Source organism: Oncorhynchus mykiss, chromosome 18 (assembly GCF_057628025.1).
Source record: "Oncorhynchus mykiss isolate SJ-2025 chromosome 18, ASM5762802v1, whole genome shotgun sequence".
Lineage (NCBI taxonomy): Eukaryota > Metazoa > Chordata > Actinopteri > Salmoniformes > Salmonidae > Oncorhynchus > Oncorhynchus mykiss.
The window spans coordinates 3,492,956-3,518,011 of NC_143039.1; the positions used below are offsets into that span (position 1 = coordinate 3,492,956).

Sequence of the window (25,056 nt, forward strand, 5' to 3'; positions counted from 1 at the left end):
GTACCAGCCCTCCAGTGGCAGCCCCCCGCACCAGGCTGTCTCTCCGGCTCATCCTTACAGGTGCTCCCGCCTGTCCAGCGCTGCCGGAGCCTTCCTCCTCTCCAGCGCTGTCGGAGTCTCCCGCCTCTCCAGCGCTGCCAGAGCCTTCCTCCTCTCCAGCGCAGCCGGAGTCTCCCGCCTGTTCGGCGCTGCCAGAGCTCCCGCCCCTCAGTCCAGAGACGCTAGAGCCCCTCATTCCAGAGGCGCCAGAGCTACTCAGTCCAGCGCTGCCAGAGCCTTCCTCTCCAGCGTTGCCGGAGCTTCCCGTCTGCCCAGCGCCATCTGAGCTACCAGTCTGCCCAGCGCCGCCAGTCTGCCCAGCGCCGCCAGTGCCGCCAGTCTGCAAGGAGCCGCCAGTGCCGCCAGTCTGCAAGGAGCCGCCAGTGCCGCCAGTCAGCCAGGGACCGCCAGTCAGCCAGGGGTCGCCAGTGCCGCCAGTCAGCCAGGAGGCGCCAGAGCCCCTCAGCCCAGAGGTGCCAGAGCCCCTCAGCCCAGAGGCGCCAGAGCCCCTCAGCCCAGAGGCGCCAGAGCCCCTCAGCCCAGAGGCGCCAGAGCCCCTCAGCCCAGAGGCGCCAGAGCCCCTCAGCCCAGAGGCGCCAGAGCCCCTCAGCCCAGAGCTTCCACCCCTCTGTCCCGAGCTGCCCCTCTGTCTAGTGGGGTCATTTAGTGGGGTCGCCGTGGTTAGGAGGCCACGGAGGCGGACAATAAGGCGGACTAAGACGATGGTGAAGTGGGGTCCGCGTCCCGCGCCAGAGCCACCACCACGGACAGACGCCCACCCAGACCCTCCCCTATAGGTTAAGGTTTTGCGGCCGGAGTCTGCACCTTTGGGGGGGGGGGGGGGGGGGGGGGTACTGTCACGTTCTGACCTTTATTTCCTTTGTTTTGTCATTATTTAGTATGGTCAGGGCGTGAGTTGGGGTGGGCAGTCTATGTTTGTTTTTCTATGATTTGGGTATTTCTATGTTTCGGCCTAGTATGGTTCTCAATCAGAGGCAGGTGTCATTAGTTGTCTCTGATTGAGAATCATACTTAGGTAGCCTGGGTTTCATTGTGTGTTTGTGGGTGATTGTTCCTGTCTCTGTGTCTCTCTTTGCACCAGATAGGGCTGTTTTGGGTTTTCCCATTTCTTGTTTTTGTTAGTTTGTTCATGTGAAGTGATTTATTAAACATGAATCAAAATAACCACGCTGCGCTTTGGTCCGCCTCTCCTTCACCTCAAGAGAACCTATAGAGTTAGTATAGTTAGTATATATAGTTAGTATAGTTCGTGTAGATAGTGTATATATAGTTAGTATATTTAGTGTATATATAGTTAGTATAGTTAATATATATATATAGTTAGTGTAGTTAGTGTGTATATATATATATAGTTAGTATAGTCAGTATAGTTAGTATATATATATAGTTATTATAGTTAGTATATATAGTCAGTGTATATATAGTTAGTAAAGCTAGTATATATAGGCAGTATAGTTAGTATACATATATAGTTAGTATATATATATAGTTAGTATATTTCGTTAGTATATTTCGTTAGTATAGTTAGTATAGTTAGTATATTTCGTTAGTATAGTTAGTATATGTAGTTAGTATAGTTCATATATAGAGTTAGTATAGTTTGTATATATAGTTAGTGTAGTTAGCATATACAGTGGGGAAAAAAGTATTTAGTCAGCCACCAATTGTGCAAGTTCTCCCACTTTAAGTTAAAAAAATGAGAGAGACCTGTAATTTTCATCATAGGTACACTTCAACTATGACAGACAAATTAGAAAAAAAATCCCAAAAATCACATTGTAGGATTTTTAATGAATTTATTTGCAAATTATGGTGGAAAATATGTATTTGGTCAATAACAAAAGTCTATCTCAATACTTTGTTATATACCCTTTGTTGGCAATGACAGAGGTCAAACATTTTCTGTAAGTCTTCACAAGGTTTTCACACACTGTTGCTGGTATTTTGGCCCATTCCTCCATGCAGATCTCCTCTAGGCAGTGATGTTTTGGGGCTGTTGGTGGGCAACACGGACTTTCAACTCCCTCCAAAGATTTTCTATGCTTCTAACGAAGCCACTCCTTCGTTGCTCGGGCGGTGTGTTTGGGATCATTGTCATGCTGAAAGACCCAGCCACATTTCATCTTCAATGCCCTTGCTGGGTTAGGGTTAGCATAACCCTAACCCTAATCCTAACCCTAACCCTTGGTTTTCACTCAAAATCTCACGATACATGGCCCCATTCATTCTTTCCTTTACACGGATCAGTCGTCCTGGTCCCTTTGCAGAAAAACAGCCCCAAAGCATGATGTTTCCACCCCCATGCTTCACAGTAGGTATGGTGTTCTTTGGCAGCAACTCAGCATTCTTTGTCCTCCAAACACGACGAGTTGAGTTTTTACCAAAATGTTATATTTTGGTTTCATCTGACCATATGACATTCTCCCAATCTTCTTCTGGATCATCCAAATGCTCTCTAGCAAACTTCAGACGGGCCTGGACATGTACTGGCTTAAGCAGGGGGACACGTCTAGCACTGCAGGATTTGAGTCCCTGGCGGCGTAGTGTGTTACTGATGGTAGGCTTTGTTACTTTGGTCCCAGCTCTCTGCAGGTCATTCACTAGGTCCCCCCGTGTGGTTCTGGGATTTTTGCTCACCGTTCTTGTGATCAATTTGACCCCACGGGGTGAGATCTTGCATGGAGCCCCAAATCGAGGGAGATTATCAGTGGTCTTGTATGTCTTCCATTTCCTAGTAATTGCTCCCACAGTTGATTTCTTCAAACCAAGCTGCTTACCTATTGCAGATTCAATCTTCCCAGCCTGGTGCAGGTCTACAATTTTGTTTCGGGTGTCCTTTGACAGCTCTTTGGTCTTGGCCATAGTGGAGTTTGGAGTGTGACTGTTTGAGGTTGTGGACAGGTGTCTTTTATACTGATAACAAGTTCAAACAGGTGCCATTAATACAGGTAACGAGTGGAGGACAGAGGAGCCTCTTAAAGAAGGTCTGTGAGAGCCAGAAATCTTGCTTGTTTTTAGGTGACCAAATACTTATTTTCCACCATAATTTGCAAATAAATTCATAAAAAATCCTACAATGTGATTTTCTGGATTTTTCCTCTCATTTTGTCTGTCATAGTTGAAGTGTACCTATGATGAAAATTACAGGCCTCTCTCATCTTTTTAAGTGGGAGAACTTGCACAATTGGTAGCTGACTAAATACTTTTTTGCCCCACTGTATATATATATATATATATAGTTAGTATATATAGTTAGTATAGTTAGTAAATATAGTTAGTATAGTTAATATATATATATATATATATATATATATATATATATATATATATATATATATATATATATATATATATATATAGTTAGTATATATAGTTAGTACATATAGTTAGTATATGGTTTATAGAGTTGGTATATGGTTTGTAGAGTTAGTATAGTTAATATATATATATATATATATATATATAGGTAGTATAGTTAATATATATATATATAGTTAGTATAGTTAATATATATATATATATATATATATATGTAGGTAGTATAGTTAGTATATATAGTTAGTATATGGTTTATAGCGTTAGTATATGGTTTATATAGTTAGTATATGGTTTATATAGTTAGTATATATAGTTAGTATATGGTTTATATAGTTAGTATATGGTTTATATAGTTAGTTTATGGTTTATATAGTTAGTATATATAGTTAGTATATGGTTTATAGAGTTAGTATATGGTTTGTATAGTTAGTCTATGGTTTATAGCGTTAGTATATATAGTTAGTATATATATAGTATATATAGTTAGTATATGGTTTATATAGTTAGTATATGGTTTATATAGTTAGTATATATAGTTAGTATATATAGTTAGTACATATAGTTAGTATATGGTTTATAGAGTTAGTATATATAGTTAGTATATATAGTTAGTATATATAGTTAGTATATGGTTTATATAGTTAGTATATGGTTTATAGAGTTAGTCTATGGTTTATATAGTTAGTCTATGGTTTATAGAGTTAGTATATATAGTTAGTATATATATAGTATATATAGTTAGTATATGGTTTATATAGTTAGTATATGGTTTATATAGTTAGTATATAGTTAGTATATATAGTTAGTACATATAGTTAGTATATGGTTTATAGAGTTAGTATATATAGTTAGTATATATAGTTAGTATATATAGTTAGTATATGGTTTATATAGTTAGTATATGGTTTATAGAGTTAGTATATATAGTTAGTATATGGTTTATATAGTTAGTATATATAGTTAGTATATGGTTTATATAGTTAGTATATGGTTTCTAGAGTTAGTACATAGAGTTAGTATATGGTTTATATAGTTAGTCTATGGTTTATAGAGTTAGTATATTATATAGTTAGTATATATAGTTAGTATATGGTTTATAGAGTTAGTATATGGTTTATATAGTTAGTATATATAGTTAGTATATATAGTTAGTATATGGTTTATAGAGTTAGTATATGGTTTGTATAGTTAGTATATGGTTTATATAGTTAGTATATATAGTTAGTATATATAGTTAGTATATGGTTTATATAGTTAGTATATGGTTTATATAGTTAGTATATGGTTTATAGCGTTAGTATATGGTTTATATAGTTACTATATGGTTTATATAGTTAGTACATATAGTTAGTATATGGTTTATAGAGTTAGTATATGGTTTATGTAGTTAGTACATATAGTTAGTATATGGTTTATAGCGTTAGTATATGGTTTATATAGTTAGTATATGGTTTATAGAGTTAGTACATATAGTTAGTATATGGTTTATAGAGTTAGTACATATAGTTAGTATATGGTTTATAGAGTTAGTATATGGTTTATATAGTTAGTATATATAGTTAGTATATGGTTTATAGAGTTAGTATATGGTTTATATAGTTAGTATATGGTTTATAGAGTTAGTCTATGGTTTGTATAGTTAGTATAGTTTAAGTTGTTAGCATATAAAGATAGGGGAAGTGGCTCACCTGCATCTGATCTGGCTGCACCATGAGAATTCCCTGCGGAGGAGAAACAGCAGTTAGTTACGCATGTTCTTGGGTGTCTTTAATTCAGGTGAACATGTCCCATTCATTCTTTCCTTTACACGGATCAGTCGTCCTGGTCCCTTTGCAGAAAAACAGCCCCAAAGCATGATGTTTCCACCCCCATGCTTCACAGTAGGTATGGTGTTCTTTGGCTGCAACTCAGCATTCTTTGTCCTCCAAACACGACGAGTTGAGTTTTTACCAAAAAGTTATATTTTGGTTTCATCTGACCATATGACATTCTCCCAATCTTCTTCTGGATCATCCAAATGCTCTCTAGCAAACTTCAGACGGGCCTGGACATGTACTGGCTTAAGCAGGGGGACACGTCTAGCACTGCAGGATTTGAGTCCCTGGCGGCGTAGTGTGTTACTGATGGTAGGCTTTGTTACTTTGGTCCCAGCTCTCTGCAGGTCATTCACTAGGTCCCCCCGTGTGGTTCTGGGATTTTTGCTCACCGTTCTTGTGATCAATTTGACCCCACGGGGTGAGATCTTGCGTGGAGCCCCAAATCGAGGGAGATTATCAGTGGTCTTGTATGTCTTCCATTTCCCAGTAATTGCTCCCACAGATGATTTCTTCAAACCAAGCTGCTTACCTATTGCAGATTCAATCTTCCTTAATTGTGTCTTTAATTCAGGTGAATTCAGGTGAACATGTCCCTGGGTGTCTTTAATTCAGGTGAACATGTCCCTGGGTGTCATTAACTCAGGGTAACATGTCATTGGGTGTCATTAATTCAGGTATACATGTCCTTGGGTATCATTAATTCAGGTTAACATGTCCTTGGGTGTCATTAATTCAGGTAAACATGTCCTTGGGTGTCATTAATTCAGGTAAACATGTCATTGGGTGTCATTAATTCAGGTAAACATGTCATTGGGTGTCATTAATTCAGGTAAACATGTCCTTGGGTGTGATTAATTCAGGTAAACATGTCTTTGGGTGTCTTTAATTCAGGTAAACATGTCCTTGGGTGTCATTTATATTGAATTCAAATATCATTTGATCAATAGTAATAACCCTAACCCTTATATCATTGTTGTTTCTGAGGGTTGAATTACACGTACAAAGTTTCCGTCCATGGTGGTGGCCTGGAGGGTCCATCTGGAGCCCTGGGGAGGAGACACAGGAGTTTAGGAGGATCTCAACCGCCTTAAAATACTGTCAGTCTACTGCCAAGGTGTAGTCTGTGGTTCTATGGCACAGCTCAGTCTACTGCCAAGGTGTAGTCTGTGGTTCTATGGCACAGCTCAGTCTACTGCCAAGGTGTAGTCTGTGGTTCTATGGCACAGCTCAGTCTACTGCCAAGGTGTAGTCTGTGGTTCTATGGCACAGCTCAGTCTACTGCCAAGGTGTAGTCTGTGGTTCTATGGCACAGCTCAGTCTACTGCCAAGGTGTAGTCTGTGGTTCTATGGCACAGCTCAGTCTACTGCCAAGGTGTAGTCTGTGGTTCTATGGCACAGCTCAGTCTACTGCCAAGGTGTAGTCTGTGGTTCTATGGCACAGCTCAGTCTACTGCCAAGGTGTAGTCTGTGGTTCTATGGTACAGCTCAGTCTACTGCCAAGGTGTAGTCTGTGGTTCTATGGCACAGCTCAGTCTACTACCAAGGTGTAGTCTGTGGTTCTATGGCACAGCTCAGTCTACTGCCAAGGTGTAGTCTGTGGTTCTATGGCACAGCTCAGTCTACTGCCAAGGTGTAGTCTGTGGTTCTATGGCACAGCTCAGTCTACTGCCAAGGTGTAGTCTGTGGTTCTATGGCACAGCTCAGTCTACTGCCAAGGTGTAGTCTGTGGTTCTATGGCACAGCTCAGTCTACTGCCAAGGTGTAGTCTGTGGTTCTATGGCACAGCTCAGTCTACTGCCAAGGTGTAGTCTGTGGTTCTATGGCACAGCTCAGTCTACTGCCAAGGTGTAGTCTGTGGTTCTATGGCACAGCTCAGTCTACTGCCAAGGTGTAGTCTGTGGTTCTATGGCACAGCTCAGTCTACTGCCAAGGTGTAGTCTGTGGTTCTATGGCACAGCTCAGTCTACTGCCAAGGTGTAGTCTGTGGTTCTATGGCACAGCTCAGTCTACTGCCAAGGTGTAGTCTGTGGTTCTATGGCACAGCTCAGTCTACTGCCAAGGTGTAGTCTGTGGTTCTATGGCACAGCTCAGTCTACTGCCAAGGTGTAGTCTGTGGTTCTATGGTACAGCTCAGTCTACTACCAAGGTGTAGTCTGTGGTCCTATGGCACAGCTCAGTCTACTGCCAAGGTGTAGTCTGTGGTTCTATGGCACAGCTCAGTCTACTGCCAAGGTGTAGTCTGTGGTCCTATGGCACAGCTCTTGTGCACAAAGTATTTACAAAGTATCCTTAATATCTAGCAGGGCTGTTTGGGCAGTAGTGTTAGGGGTTAGGGTGAGTAGTCTTAGGGGTTAGGGTGAGTAGTCTAGGGGTTAGGGTGAGTAGTCTTAGGGGTTAGGGGTTAGGGTGAGTAGGATTAGGGGTTAGGGTGAGTAGTCTTAGGGGTTAGGGTGAGTAGTCTAGGGGTTAGGGTGAGTAGTCTTAGGGGTTAGGGGTTAGGGTGAGTAGTCTTAGGGGTTAGGGTGAGTAGTCTTAGGGGTTAGGGTGAGTAGTCTTAGGGGTTAGGGGTTAGGGTGAGTAGGATTAGGGGATAGGGTGAGTAGTATTAGGGGTTAAGGGTTAGGGTGAATAGTCTTAGGGGTTAGGGGTTAGGGGTTAGGGTGAGTAGTCTTAGGGGTTAGGGTGAGTAGTCTTATGGGTTGGGTTAGGGGTTAGGGTGAGTAGTCTTAGGGGTTAGGGTGAGTAGTCTTAGGGGTTAGGGTGAGTAGTCTTATGGGTTAGGGTGAGTAGTCTTAGGGGTTAGGGGTTAGGGTGAGTAGTCTTAGGGGTTAGGGGTTAGGGTGAGTAGTCTTAGGAGTTAGAGGTTAGGGGTTAGGGGTTAGGGTGAGTAGTATTAGGGGGTAGGGGTTAGGGTGAGTAGTCTTAGGGGTTAGGGGTTAGGGTGAGTAGTCTTAGGGGTTAGGGTGAGTGGTCTTAGGGGTTAGGGGTTAGGGTGAATAGTCTTAGGGGTTAGGGTTTAGGGTGAGTAGTCTTAGGGGTTAGGGGTTAGGGGTTAGGGTGAGTAGTCTTAGGGGTTAGGGTGAGTAGTCTTAGGGGTTAGGGTGAGTAGTCTTAGGGGTTAGGGGTTAGGGTGAGTAGTCTTAGGGGTTAGGGTGAGTAGTCTTAGGGGTTAGGGGTTAGGGTGAGTAGTCTTAGGGGTTAGGGGTTAGGGTGAGTAGTCTTAGGGGTTAGGGTTTAGGGTGAGTAGTCTTAGGGGTTAGGGGTTAGGGTGAGTAGTCTTAGGGGTTAGGGGTTATGGTGAGTAGTCTTAGGGGTTAGGGATTAGGGTGAGTAGTCTTAGGGGTTAAGGGTTAGGGTGAGCAGTGTTAGGGGTTAGGGGTTAGGGTTGGTAGTCTTAGGGGTTAGGGGTTAGGGTGAGTAGTCTTAGGGGTTAGGGATTAGGGGTTAGGGTGAGTAGTCTTAGGGGTTAAGGGTTAGGGTGAGCAGTGGTAGGGGTTAGGGGTTAGGGTGAGTAGTCTTAGGGGTTAGGGTGAGTAGTCTTAGGGGTTAGGGGTTAGGGTGAGTAGTCTTAGGGGTTAGGGGTTAGGGTGAGTACTCTTAGGGGTTAGGGGTTAGGGTGAGTAGTCTTAGGGGTTAGGGTGAGTAGTTTTAGGGGTTAGGGGTTAGGGTGAGTAGTATTATGGGTTAGGGGTTAGGGTGAGTAGTCTTAGGGGTTAGGGGTTAGGGTGAGTAGCCTTAGGGGTTATGGGGTTAGGGGGTAGGGTGAGTAGTATTAGGGGTTAGGGGTTAGGGTGAGTAGTCTTAGGGGTTAGGGGTTAGGGTAAGTAGTCTTAGGGGTTAGGGGTTAGGGTGAGTAGTATTAGGGGTTAGGGTTTAGGGTGAGTAGTCTTAGGGGTTAGGGGTTAGGGGTTAGGGTGAGTAGTCTTAGGGGTTAGGGGTTAGGGTGAGTAGTCTTAGGGGTTATGGGGTTAGGGGGTAGGGTGGGTAGTATTAGGGGTTAGGGGTTAGAGTGAGTAATCTTAGGGGTTAGGGGTTATGGTGAGTAGTCTTAGGGGTTAGGGATTAGGGTGAGTAGGCTTAGAGGTTAGGGGTTAGAGTGAGTAGTCTTAGGGGTTAGGGGTTAGGGGGTAGGTTGAGTAGTCTTAGGGGTTAGGGGTTAGTGTGAGTAGTCTTATGTGTTAGGGGTTAGGGTGAGTAGTCTTAGGGGTTAGGGGTTAGGGTGAGTAGTCTTAGGGGTTATGGGGTTAGGGGGTAGGGTGGGTAGTATTAGGGGTTAGGGGTTAGAGTGAGTAATCTTAGGGGTTAGGGGTTATGGTGAGTAATCTTAGGGGTTAGGGGTTAGGGAGAGTAGTCTTAGGGGTTAGGGGTTAGGGTGAGTAGTCTTAGGGGTTAGGGGTTAGGGTGAGTAGTCTTAGGGGTTAGGGGTTAGGGAGAGTAGTCTTAGGGGTTAGGGGTTAGGGTGAGTAGTCTTAGGGGTGAGGGGTTAGGGTGAGTAGTCTTAGGGGTTAGAGGTTAGGGGTTAGGGTGAGTAGTCTTAGGGGTTAGGGGTTAGGGTGAGTAGTCTTAGGGGTTAGGGGTTAGGGTGAGTAGTCTTAGGGGTTAGAGGTTAGGGGTTAGGGTGAGTAGTCTTAGGGGTTAGGGTGAGTGGTCTTAGGGGTTAGAGTGAGTAGTCTCAGGGGTTAGGGTGAGTAGTCTTAGGGGTTAGGGGTTAGGGTGAGTAGTCTTAGGGGTTAGGGGTTAGGGTGAGTAGTCTTAGGGGTTAGGGGTTAGGGGTTAGGGTGAGTAGTCTTAGGGGTTAGGGTGAGTAGTCTTGGGGTTAGGGTGAGTAGTCTTAGGGGTTAGGGGTTAGGGTGAATAGTCTTAGGGGTTAGGGGTTAGGGTGAGCAGTCTTAGGGGTTAGGGGTTAGGGTGAGTAGTCTTAGGGGTTAGGGTGAGTAGTCTTAGGGGTTAGGGGTTAGGGTGAGTAGTCTTAGGGGTTAGGGGTTAGGGTGAGTAGTCTTAGGGGTTAGGGGTTAGGGTGAGTAGTCTTAGGGGTTAGGGGTTAGGGGTTAGGGTGAGTAGTCTTAGAGGTTAGGGTGAGTCGTCTTAGGGGTTAGGGTGAGTAGTCTTGGGGTTAGGGTGAGTAGTCTTAGGGGTTAGGGGTTAGGGTGAATAGTCTTAGGGGTTAGGGTGAATAGTCTTACGGGTTATGGGTTAGGGTGAGTAGTCTTAGGGGTTAGGGGTTAGGGTGAGTAGTCTTAGGGGTTAGGGGTTAAGGTGAGTAGTCTTAGGGGTTAGGGGTTAGGGTGAGTAGTATTAGGGGTTAGGGGTTAGGGTGAGTAGTCTTAGGGGTTAGGGTGAGTAGTCTTAGAGGTTAGGGTGAGTAGTCTTAGGGGTTAGGGTGAGTAGTCTTAGGAGTTAGGGGTTAGGGTTAGGGGTTAGGGTGAGTAGTCTTAGGGGTTAGGGGTTAGGGTGAGTAGTCTTTGGGGTTAGGGGTTAGGGTGAGTAGTCTTAGGGGTTAGGGGTTAGGGTGAGTAGTCTTAGGGGTTAGGGTGAGTAGTGTTAGGGGTTAGGGGTTAGGGTGAGTAGTCTTAGGGGTTAGGGGTTAGGGTGAGTAGTCTTAGGGGTTAGGGTGAGTAGTCTTAGGGGTTAGGGTGAGTAGTCTTAGGGGTTAGAGGTTAGGGTGAATAGTCTTAGGGGTTAGGGGTTAGGGTGAATAGTCTTAGGGGTTAGGGTTTAGGGTGAGTAGTCTTAGGAGTTAGAGGTTAGGGTGAGTAGTTTTAGGGGTTAGGGATTAGGGTGAGTAGTCTTAGGGGTTAGGGGTTAGGGGGTAGGGTGGGTAGTCTTAGGGGTTAGGGGTTAGTGTGAGTAGTCTTATGTGTTAGGGGTTAGGGTGAGTAATCTTAGGGCTTAGGGGTTAGGGAGAGTAGTTTTAGGGGTTAGGGGTTAGGGTGAGTAGTCTTAGGGGTTAGGGGTTAGGGTGAGTAGTCTTAGGGGTTAGGGGTTATGGTGAGTAGTCTTAGGGGTTAGGGGTTAGGGTGAGTAGTCTTAGGGGTTAGGGGTTAGGGTGAGTAGTCTTAGGGGTTAGAGGTTAGGGGTTAGGGTGAGTAGTCTTAGGGGTTAGGGTGAGTGGTCTTAGGGGTTAGGGTGAGTGGTCTTAGGGGTTAGAGTGAGTAGTCTTAGGGGTTAGGGTGAGTAGTCTTAGGGGTTAAGGGTTAGGGTGAGCAGTCTTAGGGGTTAGGGGTTAGGGTGAGTAGTCTTAGGGGTTAGGGTGAGTAGTCTTAGGGGTTAGGGGTTAGGGTGAGTAGTCTTAGGGGTTAGGGGTTAGGGGTTAGGGTGAGTAGTCTTAGGGGTTAGGGTTTAGGGTGAGTAGTCTTAGGGGTTAGGGTTTAGGGGGTAGGGTGAGTAGTCTTAGGGGTTAGGGGTTAGGGTGAGTAGTCTTAGGGGTTAGGGGTTAGGGTGAGTAGTCTTAGGGGTTATGGGGTTAGGGGGTAGGGTGAGTAGTATTAGGGGTTAGGGGTTAGAGTGAGTAATCTTAGGGGTTAGGGGTTATGGTGAGTAGTCTTAGGGGTTAGGGATTAGCGTGAGTAGTCTTAGGGGTTAGGGGTTAGAGTGAGTAGTCTTAGGGGTTAGGGGTTAGGGGGTAGGGTGAGTAGTCTTAGGGGTTAGGGGTTAGTGTGAGTAGTCTTATGTGTTAGGGGTTAGGGTGAGTAATCATAGGGGTTAGGGGTTAGGGAGAGTAGTCTTAGGGGTTAGGGGTTAGGGTGAGTAGTCTTAGGGGTTAGGGGTTAGGGTGAGTAGTCTTAGGGGTTAGGGGTTAGGGTGAGTAGTCTTAGGGGTTTGGGGTTAGGGTGAGTAGTCTTAGGGGTTAGAGGTTAGGGGTTAGGGTGAGTAGTCTTAGGGGTTAGGGGTTAGGGTGAGTAGTCTTAGGGGTTAGGGGTTAGGGTGAGTAGTCTTAGGGGTTAGAGATTAGGGGTTAGGGTGAGTAGTCTTAGGGGTTAGGGTGAGTGGTCTTAGGGGTTAGAGTGAGTAGTCTTAGGGGTTAGGGTGAGTAGTCTTAGGGGTTAAGGGTTAGGGTGAGCAGTCTTAGGGGTTAGGGGTTAGGGTGAGTAGTCTTAGGGGTTAGTGTGAGTAGTCTTAGGGGTTAGGGGTTAGGGTGAGTAGTCTTAGGGGTTAGGGGTTAGGGTGAGTAGTCTTAGGGGTTAGGGGTTAGGGGTTAGGGTGAGTAGTCTTAGGGGTTAGGGTGAGTCGTCTTAGGGGTTAGGGTGAGTAGTCTTGGGGTTAGGGTGAGTAGTCTTAGGGGTTAGGGGTTAGGGTGAATAGTCTTAGGGGTTAGGGTGAATAGTCTTAGGGGTTATGGGTTAGGGTGAGTAGTCTTAGGGGTTAGGGGTTAGGGTGAGTAGTCTTAGGGGTTAGGGGTTAAGGTGAGTAGTCTTAGGGGTTAGGGGTTAGGGTGAGTAGTATTAGGGGTTAGGGGTTAGGGTGAGTAGTCTTAGGGGTTAGGGTGAGTAGTCTTAGAGGTTAGGGTGAGTAGTCTTAGGGGTTAGGGTGAGTAGTCTTAGGAGTTAGGGGTTAGGGTTAGGGGTTAGGGTGAGTAGTCTTAGGGGTTAGGGGTTAGGGTGAGTAGTCTTTGGGGTTAGGGGTTAGGGTGAGTAGTCTTAGGGGTTAGGGGTTAGGGTGAGTAGTCTTAGGGGTTAGGGTGAGTAGTGTTAGGGGTTAGGGGTTAGGGTGAGTAGTCTTAGGGGTTAGGGGTTAGGGTGAGTAGTCTTAGGGGTTAGGGTGAGTAGTCTTAGGGGTTAGGGTGAGTAGTCTTAGGGGTTAGAGGTTAGGGTGAATAGTCTTAGGGGTTAGGGGTTAGGGGTTAGGGGTTAGGGTGAATAGTCTTAGGGGTTAGGGTTTAGGGTGAGTAGTCTTAGGAGTTAGAGGTTAGGGTGAGTAGTCTTAGGGGTTAGGGATTAGGGTGAGTAGTCTTAGGGGTTAGGGGTTAGAGTGAGTAGTCTTAGGGGTTAGGGGTTAGGGGGTAGGGTGAGTAGTCTTAGGGGTTAGGGGTTAGTGTGAGTAGTCTTATGTGTTAGGGGTTAGGGTGAGTAATCTTAGGGGTTAGGGGTTAGGGAGAGTAGTCTTAGGGGTTAGGGGTTAGGGTGAGTAGTCTTAGGGGTTAGGGGTTAGGGTCAGTAGTCTTAGGGGTTAGGGGTTAGGGAGAGTAGTCTTAGGGGTTAGGGGTTAGGGTGAGTAGTCTTAGGTGTTAGGGGTTAGGGTGAGTAGTCTTAGGGGTTAGAGGTTAGGGGTTAGGGTGAGTAGTCTTAGGGGTTAGGGGTTAGGGTGAGTAGTCTTAGGGGTTAGGGGTTAGGGTGAGTAGTCTTAGGGGTTAGAGGTTAGGGGTTAGGGTGAGTAGTCTTAGGGGTTAGGGTGAGTGGTCTTAGGGGTTAGAGTGAGTAGTCTTAGGGGTTAGGGTGAGTAGTCTTAGGTGTTAGGGGTTAGGGTGAGTAGTCTTAGGGGTTAGAGGTTAGGGGTTAGGGTGAGTAGTCTTAGGGGTTAGGGGTTAGGGTGAGTAGTCTTAGGGGTTAGGGGTTAGGGTGAGTAGTCTTAGGGGTTAGAGGTTAGGGGTTAGGGTGAGTAGTCTTAGGGGTTAGGGTGAGTGGTCTTAGGGGTTAGAGTGAGTAGTCTTAGGGGTTAGGGTGAGTAGTCTTAGGGGTTAGGGTGAGTAGTCTTAGGGGTTAGGGGTTAGGGTGAGTAGTCTTAGGGGTTAGGGGTTAGGGGTTAGGGTGAGTAGTCTTAGGGGTTAGGGTGAGTCGTCTTAGGGGTTAGGGTGAGTAGTCTTGGGGTTAGGGTGAGTAGTCTTAGGGGTTAGGGGTTAGGGTGAATAGTCTTAGGGGTTAGGGTGAATAGTCTTAGTGGTTATGGGTTAGGGTGAGTAGTCTTAGGGGTTAGGGTGAGTAGTCTTAGGGGTTAGGGGTTAAGGTGAGTAGTCTTAGGAGTTAGGGGTTAGGGTGAGTAGTATTAGGGGTTAGGGGTTAGGGTGAGTAGTCTTAGGGGTTAGGGTGAGTAGTCTTAGAGGTTAGGGTGAGTAGTCTTAGGGGTTAGGGTGAGTAGTCTTAGGGGTTAGGGGTTAGGGTGAGTAGTCTTAGGGGTTAGGGGTTAGGGTGAGTAGTCTTAGGGGTTAGAGGTTAGGGGTTAGGGTGAGTAGTCTTAGGGGTTTGGGTGAGTCGTCTTAGGGGTTAGGGTGAGTAGTCTTGGGGTTAGGGTGAGTAGTCTTAGGGGTTATGGGTTAGGGTGAGTAGTCTTAGGGGTTAGGGGTTAGGGTGAGTAGTCTTAGGGGTTAGGGTGAGTAGTCTTAGGGGTTAGGGTGAGTAGTCTTAGGGGTTAGAGGTTAGGGTGAATAGTCTTAGGGGTTAGGGGTTAGGGGTTAGGGTGAATAGTCTTAGGGGTTAGGGTTTAGGGTGAGTAGTCTTAGGAGTTAGAGGTTAGGGTGAGTAGTCTTAGGGGTTAGGGATTAGGGTGAGTAGTCTTAGGGGTTAGGGGTTAGAGTGAGTAGTCTTAGGGGTTAGGGGTTAGGGGGTAGGGTGAGTAGTCTTAGGGGTTAGGGGTTAGTGTGAGTAGTCTTATGTGTTAGGGGTTAGGGTGAGTAATCTTAGGGGTTAGGGGTTAGGGAGAGTAGTCTTAGGGGTTAGGGGTTAGGGTGAGTAGTCTTAGGGGTTAGGGGTTAGGGTGAGTAGTCTTAGGGGTTAGGGGTTAGGGAGAGTAGTCTTAGGGGTTAGGGGTTAGGGTGAGTAGTCTTAGGTGTTAGGGGTTAGGGTGAGTAGTCTTAGGGGTTAGAGGTTAGGGGTTAGGGTGAGTAGTCTTAGGGGTTAGGGGTTAGGGTGAGTAGTCTTAGGGGTTAGGGGTTAGGGTGAGTAGTCTTAGGGGTTAGAGGTTAGGGGTTAGGGTGAGTAGTCTTAGGGGTTAGGGTGAGTGGTCTTAGGGGTTAGAGTGAGTAGTCTTAGGGGTTAGGGTGAGTAGTCTTAGGTGTTAGGGGTTAGGGTGAGTAGTCTTAGGGGTTAGAGGTTAGGGGTTAGGGTGAGTAGTCTTAGGGGTTAGGGGTTAGGGTGAGTAGTCTTAGGGGTTAGGGGTTAGGGTGAGTAGTCTTAGGGGTTAGAGGTTAGGGGTTAGGGTGAGTAGTCTTAGGGGTTAGGGTGAGTGGTCTTAGGGGTTAGAGTGAGTAGTCTTAGGGGTTAGGGTGAGTAGTCTTAGGGGTTAGGGTGAGTAGTCTTAGGGGTTAGGGGTTAGGGTGAGTAGTCTTAGGGGTTAGGGGTTAGGGGTTAGGGTGAGTAGTCTTAGGGGTTAGGGTGAGTCGTCTTAGGGGTTAGGGTGAGTAGTCTTGGGGTTAGGGTGAGTAGTCTTAGGGGTTAGGGGTTAGGGTGAATAGTCTTAGGGGTTAGGGTGAATAGTCTTAGTGGTTATGGGTTAGGGTGAGTAGTCTTAGGGGTTAGGGTGAGTAGTCTTAGGGGTTAGGGGTTAAGGTGAGTAGTCTTAGGAGTTAGGGGTTAGGGTGAGTAGTATTAGGGGTTAGGGGTTAGGGTGAGTAGTCTTAGGGGTTAGGGTGAGTAGTCTTAGAGGTTAGGGTGAGTAGTCTTAGGGGTTAGGGTGAGTAGTCTTAGGGGTTAGGGGTTAGGGTGAGTAGTCTTAGGGGTTAGGGGTTAGGGTGAGTAGTCTTAGGGGTTAGAGGTTAGGGGTTAGGGTGAGTAGTCTTAGGGGTTTGGGTGAGTCGTCTTAGGGGTTAGGGTGAGTAGTCTTGGGGTTAGGGTGAGTAGTCTTAGGGGTTATGGGTTAGGGTGAGTAGTCTTAGGGGTTAGGGGTTAGGGTGAGTAGTCTTAGGGGTTAGGGGTTAAGGTGAGTAGTCTTAGGGGTTAGGGGTTAGGGTGAGTAGTATTAGGGGTTAGGGGTTAGGGTGAGTAGTCAGGGGTTAGGGTGAGTAGTCTTAGAGGTTAGGGTGAGTAGTCTTAGGGGTTCAGGGTTAGGGTGAGCAGTCTTAGGGGTTAGGGGTTAGGGTGAGTAGTCTTAGGGGTTAGGGTGAGTAGTCTTAGGGGTTAGGGGTTAGGGTGAGTAGTCTTAGGGGTTAGGGGTTAGGGTGAGTAGTCTTAGGGGTTAGGGGTTAGGGGTTAGGGTGAGTAGTCTTAGGGGTTAGGGTGAGTCATCTTAGGGGTTAGGGGTTAGGGTGAATAGTCTTAGGGGTTAGGGGTTAGGGTGAGTAGTCTTAGGGGTTAGGGGTTAAGGTGAGTAGTCTTAGGGGTTAGGGGTTAGGGTGAGTAGTATTAGGGGTTAGGGGTTAGGGTGAGTAGTCTTAGGGGTTAGGGTGAGTAGTCTCAGAGGTTAGGGTGAGTAGTCTTAGGGGTTAGGGTGAGTAGTCTTAGGAGTTAGGGGTTAGGGTTAGGGGTTAGGGTGAGTAGTCTTAGGGGTTAGGGGTTAGGGTGAGTAGTCTTAGGGGTTAGGGATTAGGGTGAGTAGTCTTAGGGGTTAGGGTGAGTAGTCTTAGGGGTTAGAGGTTAGGGTGAATAGTCTTAGGGGTTAGGGATTAGGGGTTAGGGTGAATAGTCTTAGGGGTTAGGGTTTAGGGTGAGTAGTCTTAGGGGTTAGGGGTTAGGGTGAGTAGTCTTTGGGGTTAGGGATTAGGGTGAGTAGTCTTAGGGGTTAGGGGTTAGGGTGAGTAGTCTAAGGGGTTAGGGGTTAGGGTGAGTAGTCTTAGGGGTTAGGGGTTAAGGGTTAGGGTGAGTAGTCTTTGGGGTTAGGAGTTAGGGTGAGTAGTCTAAGGGGTTAGGGTTTAGGGTGAGTAGTATTAGGGTTTAGGGGTTAGGGTGAGTAGTATTAGGGTTTAGGGGTTAGGGTGAGTAGTATTAGGGGTTAGGGTGAGTAATCTTAGGGGTTAGGGGTTAGGGTGAGTAGTCTTAGGGGTTAGGGGTTAGGGGGTAGGGTGAGTAGTCTTAGGGGTTAGGGGTTAGGGTGATTAGTCTTAGGGGTTAGGGTTTAGGGTGAGTAGTATTAGGTGTTAGGGGTTAGGGAGAGTAGTCTTAAGGGTTAGGGGTTAGGGTGAGTAGTTTTAGGGGTTAGGGGTTAGGGTGAGTAGTCTTAGGTGTTAGGGTGAGTAGTCTTAGGGGTTAGGGGTTAGGGTGAGTAGTCTTAGGGGTTAGGGTGAGTAGTCTTAGGGGTTAGGGGTTAGGGGTTAGGGTGAGTAGTCTTAGGGGTTAGTTTAAGGGTTACGGGGTAGTTTAGGGGTTCCCAACATGTGGGTAGGTTCAAATCTACCTTCATAATTCCATTAATTTTTCAAACCAGCACCGGGTACCGTCAGATGAATTGTCTCATGTTCTGCCAAAGAGCGCTCTCGCTCTGCCACCTTTCACTGCCGATGCTGAACATCGGCGGACGATTGGATTGAGACGCAGCCAATGCAAAAAATATATCTATCTTAAATTGATATCTGTACCATAAACAGATCTGTCTAGCTGAAACCGATCTATCTAGCTGAAACTGATCTCTCTAGTTGAAACAGATCTATCTAGCTGAAACCGATCTATCTAGCTGAAACCGATCTATCTAGCTGAAACCGATCTATCTAGCTGAAACCGATCTATCTAGCTGAAACCGATCTATCTAGCTGAAACTGATCTCTCTAGTTGAAACAGATCTATCTAGCTGAAACCGATCTATCTAGCTGAAACCGATCTATCTAGCTGAAACCGATCTATCTAGCTGAAACCGATCTATCTAGCTGAAACCGATCTATCTAGCTGAAACCGATCTCTCTAGCTGAAACTGATCTGTCTAGCTGAAACTGATCTCTCTAGCTGAAACTGATCTCTCTAGCTGAAACGGATCTATCTAGCTGAAACGGATCTCTCTAGCTGAAACTGATCTGTCTAGCTGAAACTGATCTGTCTAGCTGAAACTGATATCTCTAGCTGAAACAGATATCTCTAGATTAAACTGACACATTTTGATAGGGATTTTTTCATTATGTTACTTAGATGGATGGGTTTAGAGTTAGGGTTCTTACCTGTTGGTCAAACAGAGTCCAGAACATGGGAAGGGGGATGTAGAGAAACAGAACCTTCAGCACCATCTTCACCTGGGCCACCAGCAATTTCTGGAGGAGAGGAGGAGGAACGTGGAGGACGGGCAGGAGGAGGAGAGAGGAGAGAAGGAGGAGGAGAGAGGAGTACGGGAAGAGGAGAGAAGAAAGGAGAGGAGGAGGAGAGAGGAGGATGAGGAGGAGGAGAGCAGAAAGGAGAGGAGGAGGAGAGAGGAGGCCGGGAGGAGGAGGAGGAGAGCAGAAAGGAGAGGAGGAGGAGAGAGGAGGATGGGAGGAGGAGGAGAAAGGAGAGAAGAAGGAGGAGGAGAGAGGAGGATGGGGAGGAGGAGGAGAGAGGAGAGGAGAAGGAGGAGGACGGGAGGAGGACGGGAGGAGGACGGGAGGAGGAGGATGGGAGGAGGAGAAAGGAGAGAAGAAGGAGGAGGAGAGAGGAGGATGGGGAGGAGGAGGAAAGCAGAAAGGAGAGGATGAGAGAGGAGGATGGGAGGAGGAGGAGAGCAAAAAGGAGAGGAGGATGGGAGGAGGAGGAGAAAGGAGAGAAGAAGGAGGAGGAGAGAGGAGGATGGAGAGGAGGAGGAGGAGAGAGTAAAGGAGAAGGAGGAGGAGAAGGAGGAGGAGAGAGCAGGACAGGAGGAGGAGGAGAGCAGAAAGGAGAGGAGGAGGAGAGAGGAGGATGGGAGGAAGAGGAGAGCAGAAAGGAGAGGAGGAGGAGAGACGAGGACGGGAGGAGGAGGAGAGAGGAGGATGGGAGAAGGAGGAGAGCAGAAAGGAGATGAGGAGGAGAGAGGAGGACGGGAGGAGGAGAGCAGAAAGGAGAGGAGGAGGAGAGAGGAGGACGGGAGGAGGAGAGAGGAGGATGGGAGAAGGAGGAGAGTAGAAAGGAGAGGAGGAGGAGAGAGGAGGACGGGAGGAGGAGAGCAGAAAGGAGAGGAGGAGGAGAGAGGAGGATGGGAGGAGGAGAGCAGAAAGGAGAGGAGGAGAGAGGAGGATGGGAGGAAGAGGAGAGAGGAGGACGGGGAGGAGGAGGAGAGAGGAGAGAAGGAGGAGGTGAGAGGAGGACGGGGAGGAGGAGGAGAGCAGAGAGGAGAGGGGAAGGAGAGAGGACGGGAGGAGGAGAGAGGAGAGAAGGGGAAGGAGAGAGGAGGATGGGAGGAGGAGAGCAGAAAGGAGAGGAGGAGGAGAGAGAAGGAGAGCAGAGAGGAGAGGAGAAGGAGGAAGAAGAGGAGAGGAAGGATTTATTAATGAGTTCTCTGTGTTGTAAACATCCTTCAGTTGACTTTCATTTTCAACAGTTTTATGAACTGCTAATTTGGTTGTGCTGGTTTTCCCATTGGCCGATGAACATGGCCCTACGTCATATTTCTCATGGGCCCAGTCCATCCAGTGTTCTCTCTTAGGGAACGTCTTGCTGCGATGTCTGAAGCGGTTCTTTATGGCAAACTAGAGAGGAGCGAAAGAACACAAAAACACTTAATAGCTCTGCTGAAAACCAGACATTGTTGTTGAATATCACATTCACTTCCTGTAGAGTTTCACATGGAAAGATATGACACTGTAAGTCTTCTACTGTCTGTATTTTATTACTGTCTCATCCCTTACTGTCTGTATGTTATTAGACTGTCTCATCCCTTACTGTCTGTATGTTACTAGACTGTCTTACCCCCCTTACTGTCTGTGTGTTATCTGACTGTCTAACCTCCTTACTGTCTGTATGTTACTAGACTGTCTTACCTCCTTACTGTCTGTATGTTATTAGACTGTCTCATCCCTTACTGTCTGTATGTTATTAGACTGTCTCATCCCTTACTGTCTGTATGTTACTAGACTGTCTTACCCCCCTTACTGTCTGTGTGTTATCTGACTGTCTAACCTCCTTACTGTCTGTATGTTACTAGACTGTCTTACCTCCTTACTGTCTGTATGTTATTAGACTGTCTCATCCCTTACTGTCTGTATGTTATCTGACTGTCTTACCCCCTTACTGTCTGTATGTTATTAGACTGTCTTACCTCCTTACTGTCTGTATGTTATTAGACTGTCTAACCTTCTTACTGTCTGTATGTTATTAGACTGTCTTACCACCTTACTGTCTGTATGTTATTAGACTGTCTCATCCCTTACTGTCTGTATGTTATTAGACTGTCTCATCCCTTACTGTCTGTATGTTACTAGACTGTCTTACCACCTTACTGTCTGTATGTTATTAGACTGTCTTACCTCCTTACTGTCTGTATGTTATTAGACTGTCTCATCCCTTACTGTCTGTATGTTACTAGACTGTCTTACCACCTTACTGTCTGTATGTTATTAGACTGTCTCATCCCTTACTGTCTGTATGTTACTAGACTGTCTTACCCCCTTACTGTCTGTATGTTATTAGACTGTCTTACCTCCTTACTGTCTGTATGTTATTAGACTGTCTCATCCCTTACTGTCTGTATGTTACTAGACTGTCTTACCACCTTACTGTCTGTGTGTTATTAGACTGTCTCATCCCTTACTGCCTGTATGTTATTAAACTGTCTCATCCCTTACTGCCTGTATGTTACTAGACTGTCTCATCCCTTACTGTCTGTGTGTTATTAGACTGTCTCATCCCTTACTGTCTGTATGTTATTAGACTGTCTTACCTCCTTACTGTCTGTATGTTATTAGACTGTCTCATCCCTTACTGTCTGTATGTTACTAGACTGTCTTACCCCCTTACTGTCTGTATGTTATTAGACTGTCTTACCCCCTTACTGTCTGTATGTTATTAGACTGTCTTACCTCCTTACTGTCTGTATGTTATTAGACTGTCTCATCCCTTACTGTCTGTATGTTACTAGACTGTCTTACCCCCTTACTGTCTGTATGTTATTAGACTGTCTTACCTCCTTACTGTCTGTATGTTATTAGACTGTCTTACCTCCTTACTGTCTGTATGTTATTAGACTGTCTCATCCCTTACTGTCTGTATGTTACTAGACTGTCTTACCCCCTTACTGTCTGTATGTTATTAGACTGTCTTACCCCCTTACTGTCTGTATGTTATTAGACTGTCTTACCTCCTTACTGTCTGTATGTTATTAGACTGTCTCATCCCTTACTGTCTGTATGTTACTAGACTGTCTTACCCCCTTACTGTCTGTATGTTATTAGACTGTCTTACCCCCTTACTGTCTGTATGTTATTAGACTGTCTTACCTCCTTACTGTCTGTATGTTATTAGACTGTCTCATCCCTTACTGTCTGTATGTTACTAGACTGTCTTACCCCCTTACTGTTTGTATGTTATTAGACTGTCTTACCTCCTTACTGTCTGTATGTTATTAGACTGTCTTACCTCCTTACTGTCTGTATGTTATTAGACTGTCTCATCCCTTACTGTCTGTATGTTACTAGACTGTCTTACCCCCTTACTGTCTGTATGTTATTAGACTGTCTTACCCCCTTACTGTCTGTATGTTATTAGACTGTCTTACCTCCTTACTGTCTGTATGTTATTAGACTGTCTCATCCCTTACTGTCTGTATGTTACTAGACTGTCTTACCCCCTTACTGTCTGTATGTTATTAGACTGTCTTACCCCCTTACTGTCTGTATGTTATTAGACTGTCTTACCTCCTTACTGTCTGTATGTTATTAGACTGTCTCATCCCTTACTGTCTGTATGTTACTAGACTGTCTTACCCCCTTACTGTCTGTATGTTATTAGACTGTCTTACCTCCTTACTGTCTGTATGTTATTAGACTGTCTTACCTCCTTACTGTCTGTATGTTATTAGACTGTCTCATCCCTTACTGTCTGTATGTTACTAGACTGTCTTACCCCCTTACTGTCTGTATGTTATTAGACTGTCTCATCCCTTACTGTCTGTATGCTACTAGACTGTCTCATCCCTTGCTCTCTGTATGTTACTAGACTGTCTCATCCCTTACTGTCTGTATGTTATTAGACTGTCTCATCCCTTACTGTCTGTATGCTACTAGACTGTCTCATCCCTTGCTGTCTGTATGTTACTAGACTGTCTCAACCCTTACTGTCTGTATGTTATTAGACTGTCTTATCCCCTTACTGTCTGTATGTTATTAGACTGTCTTACCCCCTTACTGTCTGTATGTTATTAGACTGTCTCATCCCTTACTGTCTGTGTGTTATTTGACTGTCTTACCCCCTTACTGTCTGTATGCTACTAGACTGTCTCATCCCTTACTGTCTGTATGTTACTAGACTGTCTCATCCCTTACTGTCTGTATGTTATTAGTCTGTCTCATCCCTTACTGTATGTTATTAGACTGTCTTATCCCCTTACTGTCTGTATGTTATTAGACTGTCTTACCCCCTTACTGTCTGTATGTTATTAGTCTGTCTCATCCCTTACTGTATGTATGTTACTAGACTGTCTTACCCCCTTACTGTCTGTATGTTATTAGTCTGTTTCATCCCTTACTGTCTGTATGTTACTAGACTGTCTTACCCCCTTACTGTCTGTATGTTATTAGTCTGTCTCATCCCTTACTGTATGCTACTAGACTGTCTTACACCCTTACTGTCTGTGTGTTATTAGACTGTCTCATCCCTTACTGTCTGTATGTTATTAGACTGTCTTACCCCCTTACTGTCTGTGTGTTATTAGACTGTCTTACCCCGATACACTTGCAGACCTCCAGCATAATGTTGCCTTTAGGAGCAGTCTTGTTGTACATGCCACTGCCCATAATGAACACGACTGTGGAAACACAGAAATACGTCCACCTCTGTTAACTAGACAGAGACAGAGTTCAGATCAATACTGATGGTTGATAGAGGCAAGGAGAGGAAGGAAGCTCCTCCATGTAGTGGTAACAGTACTCACTGAGAGCCACCACCATGAGGGCTGCAGGGACGCCGAAGGCCAGAGGATAACACTTCTGTTGGGAGTGGATACCACACTCCTGACCTGGAGGAGGGAACACACATGCTTCTGGCTCACTGCGCTATTGGATGGAGGAACTGGCCCTATTGCACAGGCATAACCATAGTCAAGTCTGACCAGGCATTGTGTTAGTTTAGAGTTAGTAATGTCAAGTCTGACCAAGTATTGTGTTAGTTTAGAGTTAGTAATGTAAAGTCTGACCAGGTATTGTGTTAGTTTAGGGTTAGTAATGTAAAGTCTGACCAGGTATTGTGTTAGTTTAGGGTTAGTAATGTAAAGTCTGACCAGGTATTGTGTTAGTTTAGGGTTAGTAATGTAAAGTCTGACCAGGTATTGTGTTAGTTTAGAGTTAGTAATGTAAAGTCTGACCAGGTATTGTGTTAGTTTAGGGTTAGTAATGTAAACTCTGACCAGGTATTGTGTTAGTTTAGGGTTAGTAATGTAAAGTCTGACCAGGTATTGTGTTAGTTTAGAGTTAGTAATGTCAAGTCTGACCAGGTATTGTGTTAGTTTAGAGTTTATAGTAGTCAAGTCTGACCAGGTATTGTGTTAGTTTAGAGTTTATAGTAGTCAAGTCTGACCAGGTATTGTGTTAGTTTAGAGTTAGTAATGTAAAGTCTGACCAGGTATTGTGTTAGTTTAGAGTTAGTAGTAGTCACGTCTGACCAGGTATTGTGTTAGTTTAGAGTTAGTAATGTAAAGTCTGACCAGGTATTGTGTTAGTTTAGAATTAGTAGTAGTCAAGTCTGACCAGGTATTGTGTTAGTTTAGAGTTTATAGTAGTCAAGTCTGACCAGGTATTGTGTTAGTTTAGAGTTAGTAATGTAAAGTCTGACCAGGTATTGTGTTAGTTTAGGGTTAGTAATGTAAAGTCTGACCAGGTATTGTGTTAGTTTAGGGTTAGTAATGTAAAGTCTGACCAGGTATTGTGTTAGTTTAGAGTTAGTAATGTAAAGTCTGACCAGGTATTGTGTTAGTTTAGGGTTAGTAATGTAAAGTCTGACCAGGTATTGTGTTAGTTTAGAGTTAGTAATGTAAAGTCTGACCAGGTATTGTGTTAGTTTAGAGTTAGTAATGTAAACTCTGACCAGGTATTGTGTTAGTTTAGGGTTAGTAATGTAAAGTCTGACCAGGTATTGTGTTAGTTTAGAGTTAGTAATGTAAAGTCTGACCAGGTATTGTGTTAGTTTAGGGTTATGGTCGTACCTCTGAGGATGGGTGTAATGACAGTAGACAGGAGAACAGGTATTGTGTTAGTTTAGGGTTAGTATTAGTCAAGTCTGACCAGGTATTGTGTTAGTTTATAGTTAGTAATGTAAAGTCTGACCAGGTATTGTGTTAGTTTAGAGTTAGTAATGTAAAGTCTGACCAGGTATTGTGTTAGTTTAGAGTTAGTAATGTAAAGTCTGACCAGGTATTGTGTTAGTTTAGAGTTAGTAATGTAAAGTCTGACCAGGTATTGTGTTAGTTTAGAGTTAGTAATGTAAAGTCTGACCAGGTATTGTGTTAGTTTAGGGTTATGGTCGTACCTCTGAGGATGGGTGTAATGACAGTAGACAGGAGAACAGGTATTGTGTTAGTTTAGGGTTAGTATTAGTCAAGTCTGACCAGGTATTGTGTTAGTTTATAGTTAGTAATGTAAAGTCTGACCAGGTATTGTGTTAGTTTAGAGTTAGTAATGTAAAGTCTGACCAGGTATTGTGTTAGTTTAGAGTTAGTAATGTAAAGTCTGACCAGGTATTGTGTTAGTTTAGAGTTAGTAATGTAAAGTCTGACCAGGTATTGTGTTAGTTTAGAGTTAGTAATGTAAAGTCTGACCAGGTATTGTGTTAGTTTAGGGTTATGGTCGTACCTCTGAGGATGGGTGTAATGACAGTAGACAGGAGAACAGGTATTGTGTTAGTTTAGGGTTATGGTC

At 45.0% G+C, this 25,056-nt stretch overlaps 1 protein-coding gene across 1 annotated transcript in view; it reads right to left on the minus strand.

The window, feature by feature from the left end:
- Positions 1-25,056, minus strand: part of LOC149975352 (solute carrier family 15 member 1-like) — a 74,328-nt gene that overhangs the window by 27,656 nt on the left and 21,616 nt on the right. The window contains exons 8-13 of the mRNA XM_090206949.1: positions 23,079-23,162; positions 22,870-22,952; positions 19,594-19,680; positions 18,205-18,294; positions 6,197-6,241; positions 5,067-5,099 (exon numbers count right to left, since the gene is read on the minus strand). Coding sequence (XP_090063075.1) covers positions 5,067-5,099; positions 6,197-6,241; positions 18,205-18,294; positions 19,594-19,680; positions 22,870-22,952; positions 23,079-23,162 — 422 coding nt within the window. The remainder of the gene's footprint in view (positions 1-5,066; positions 5,100-6,196; positions 6,242-18,204; positions 18,295-19,593; positions 19,681-22,869; positions 22,953-23,078; positions 23,163-25,056) is intronic.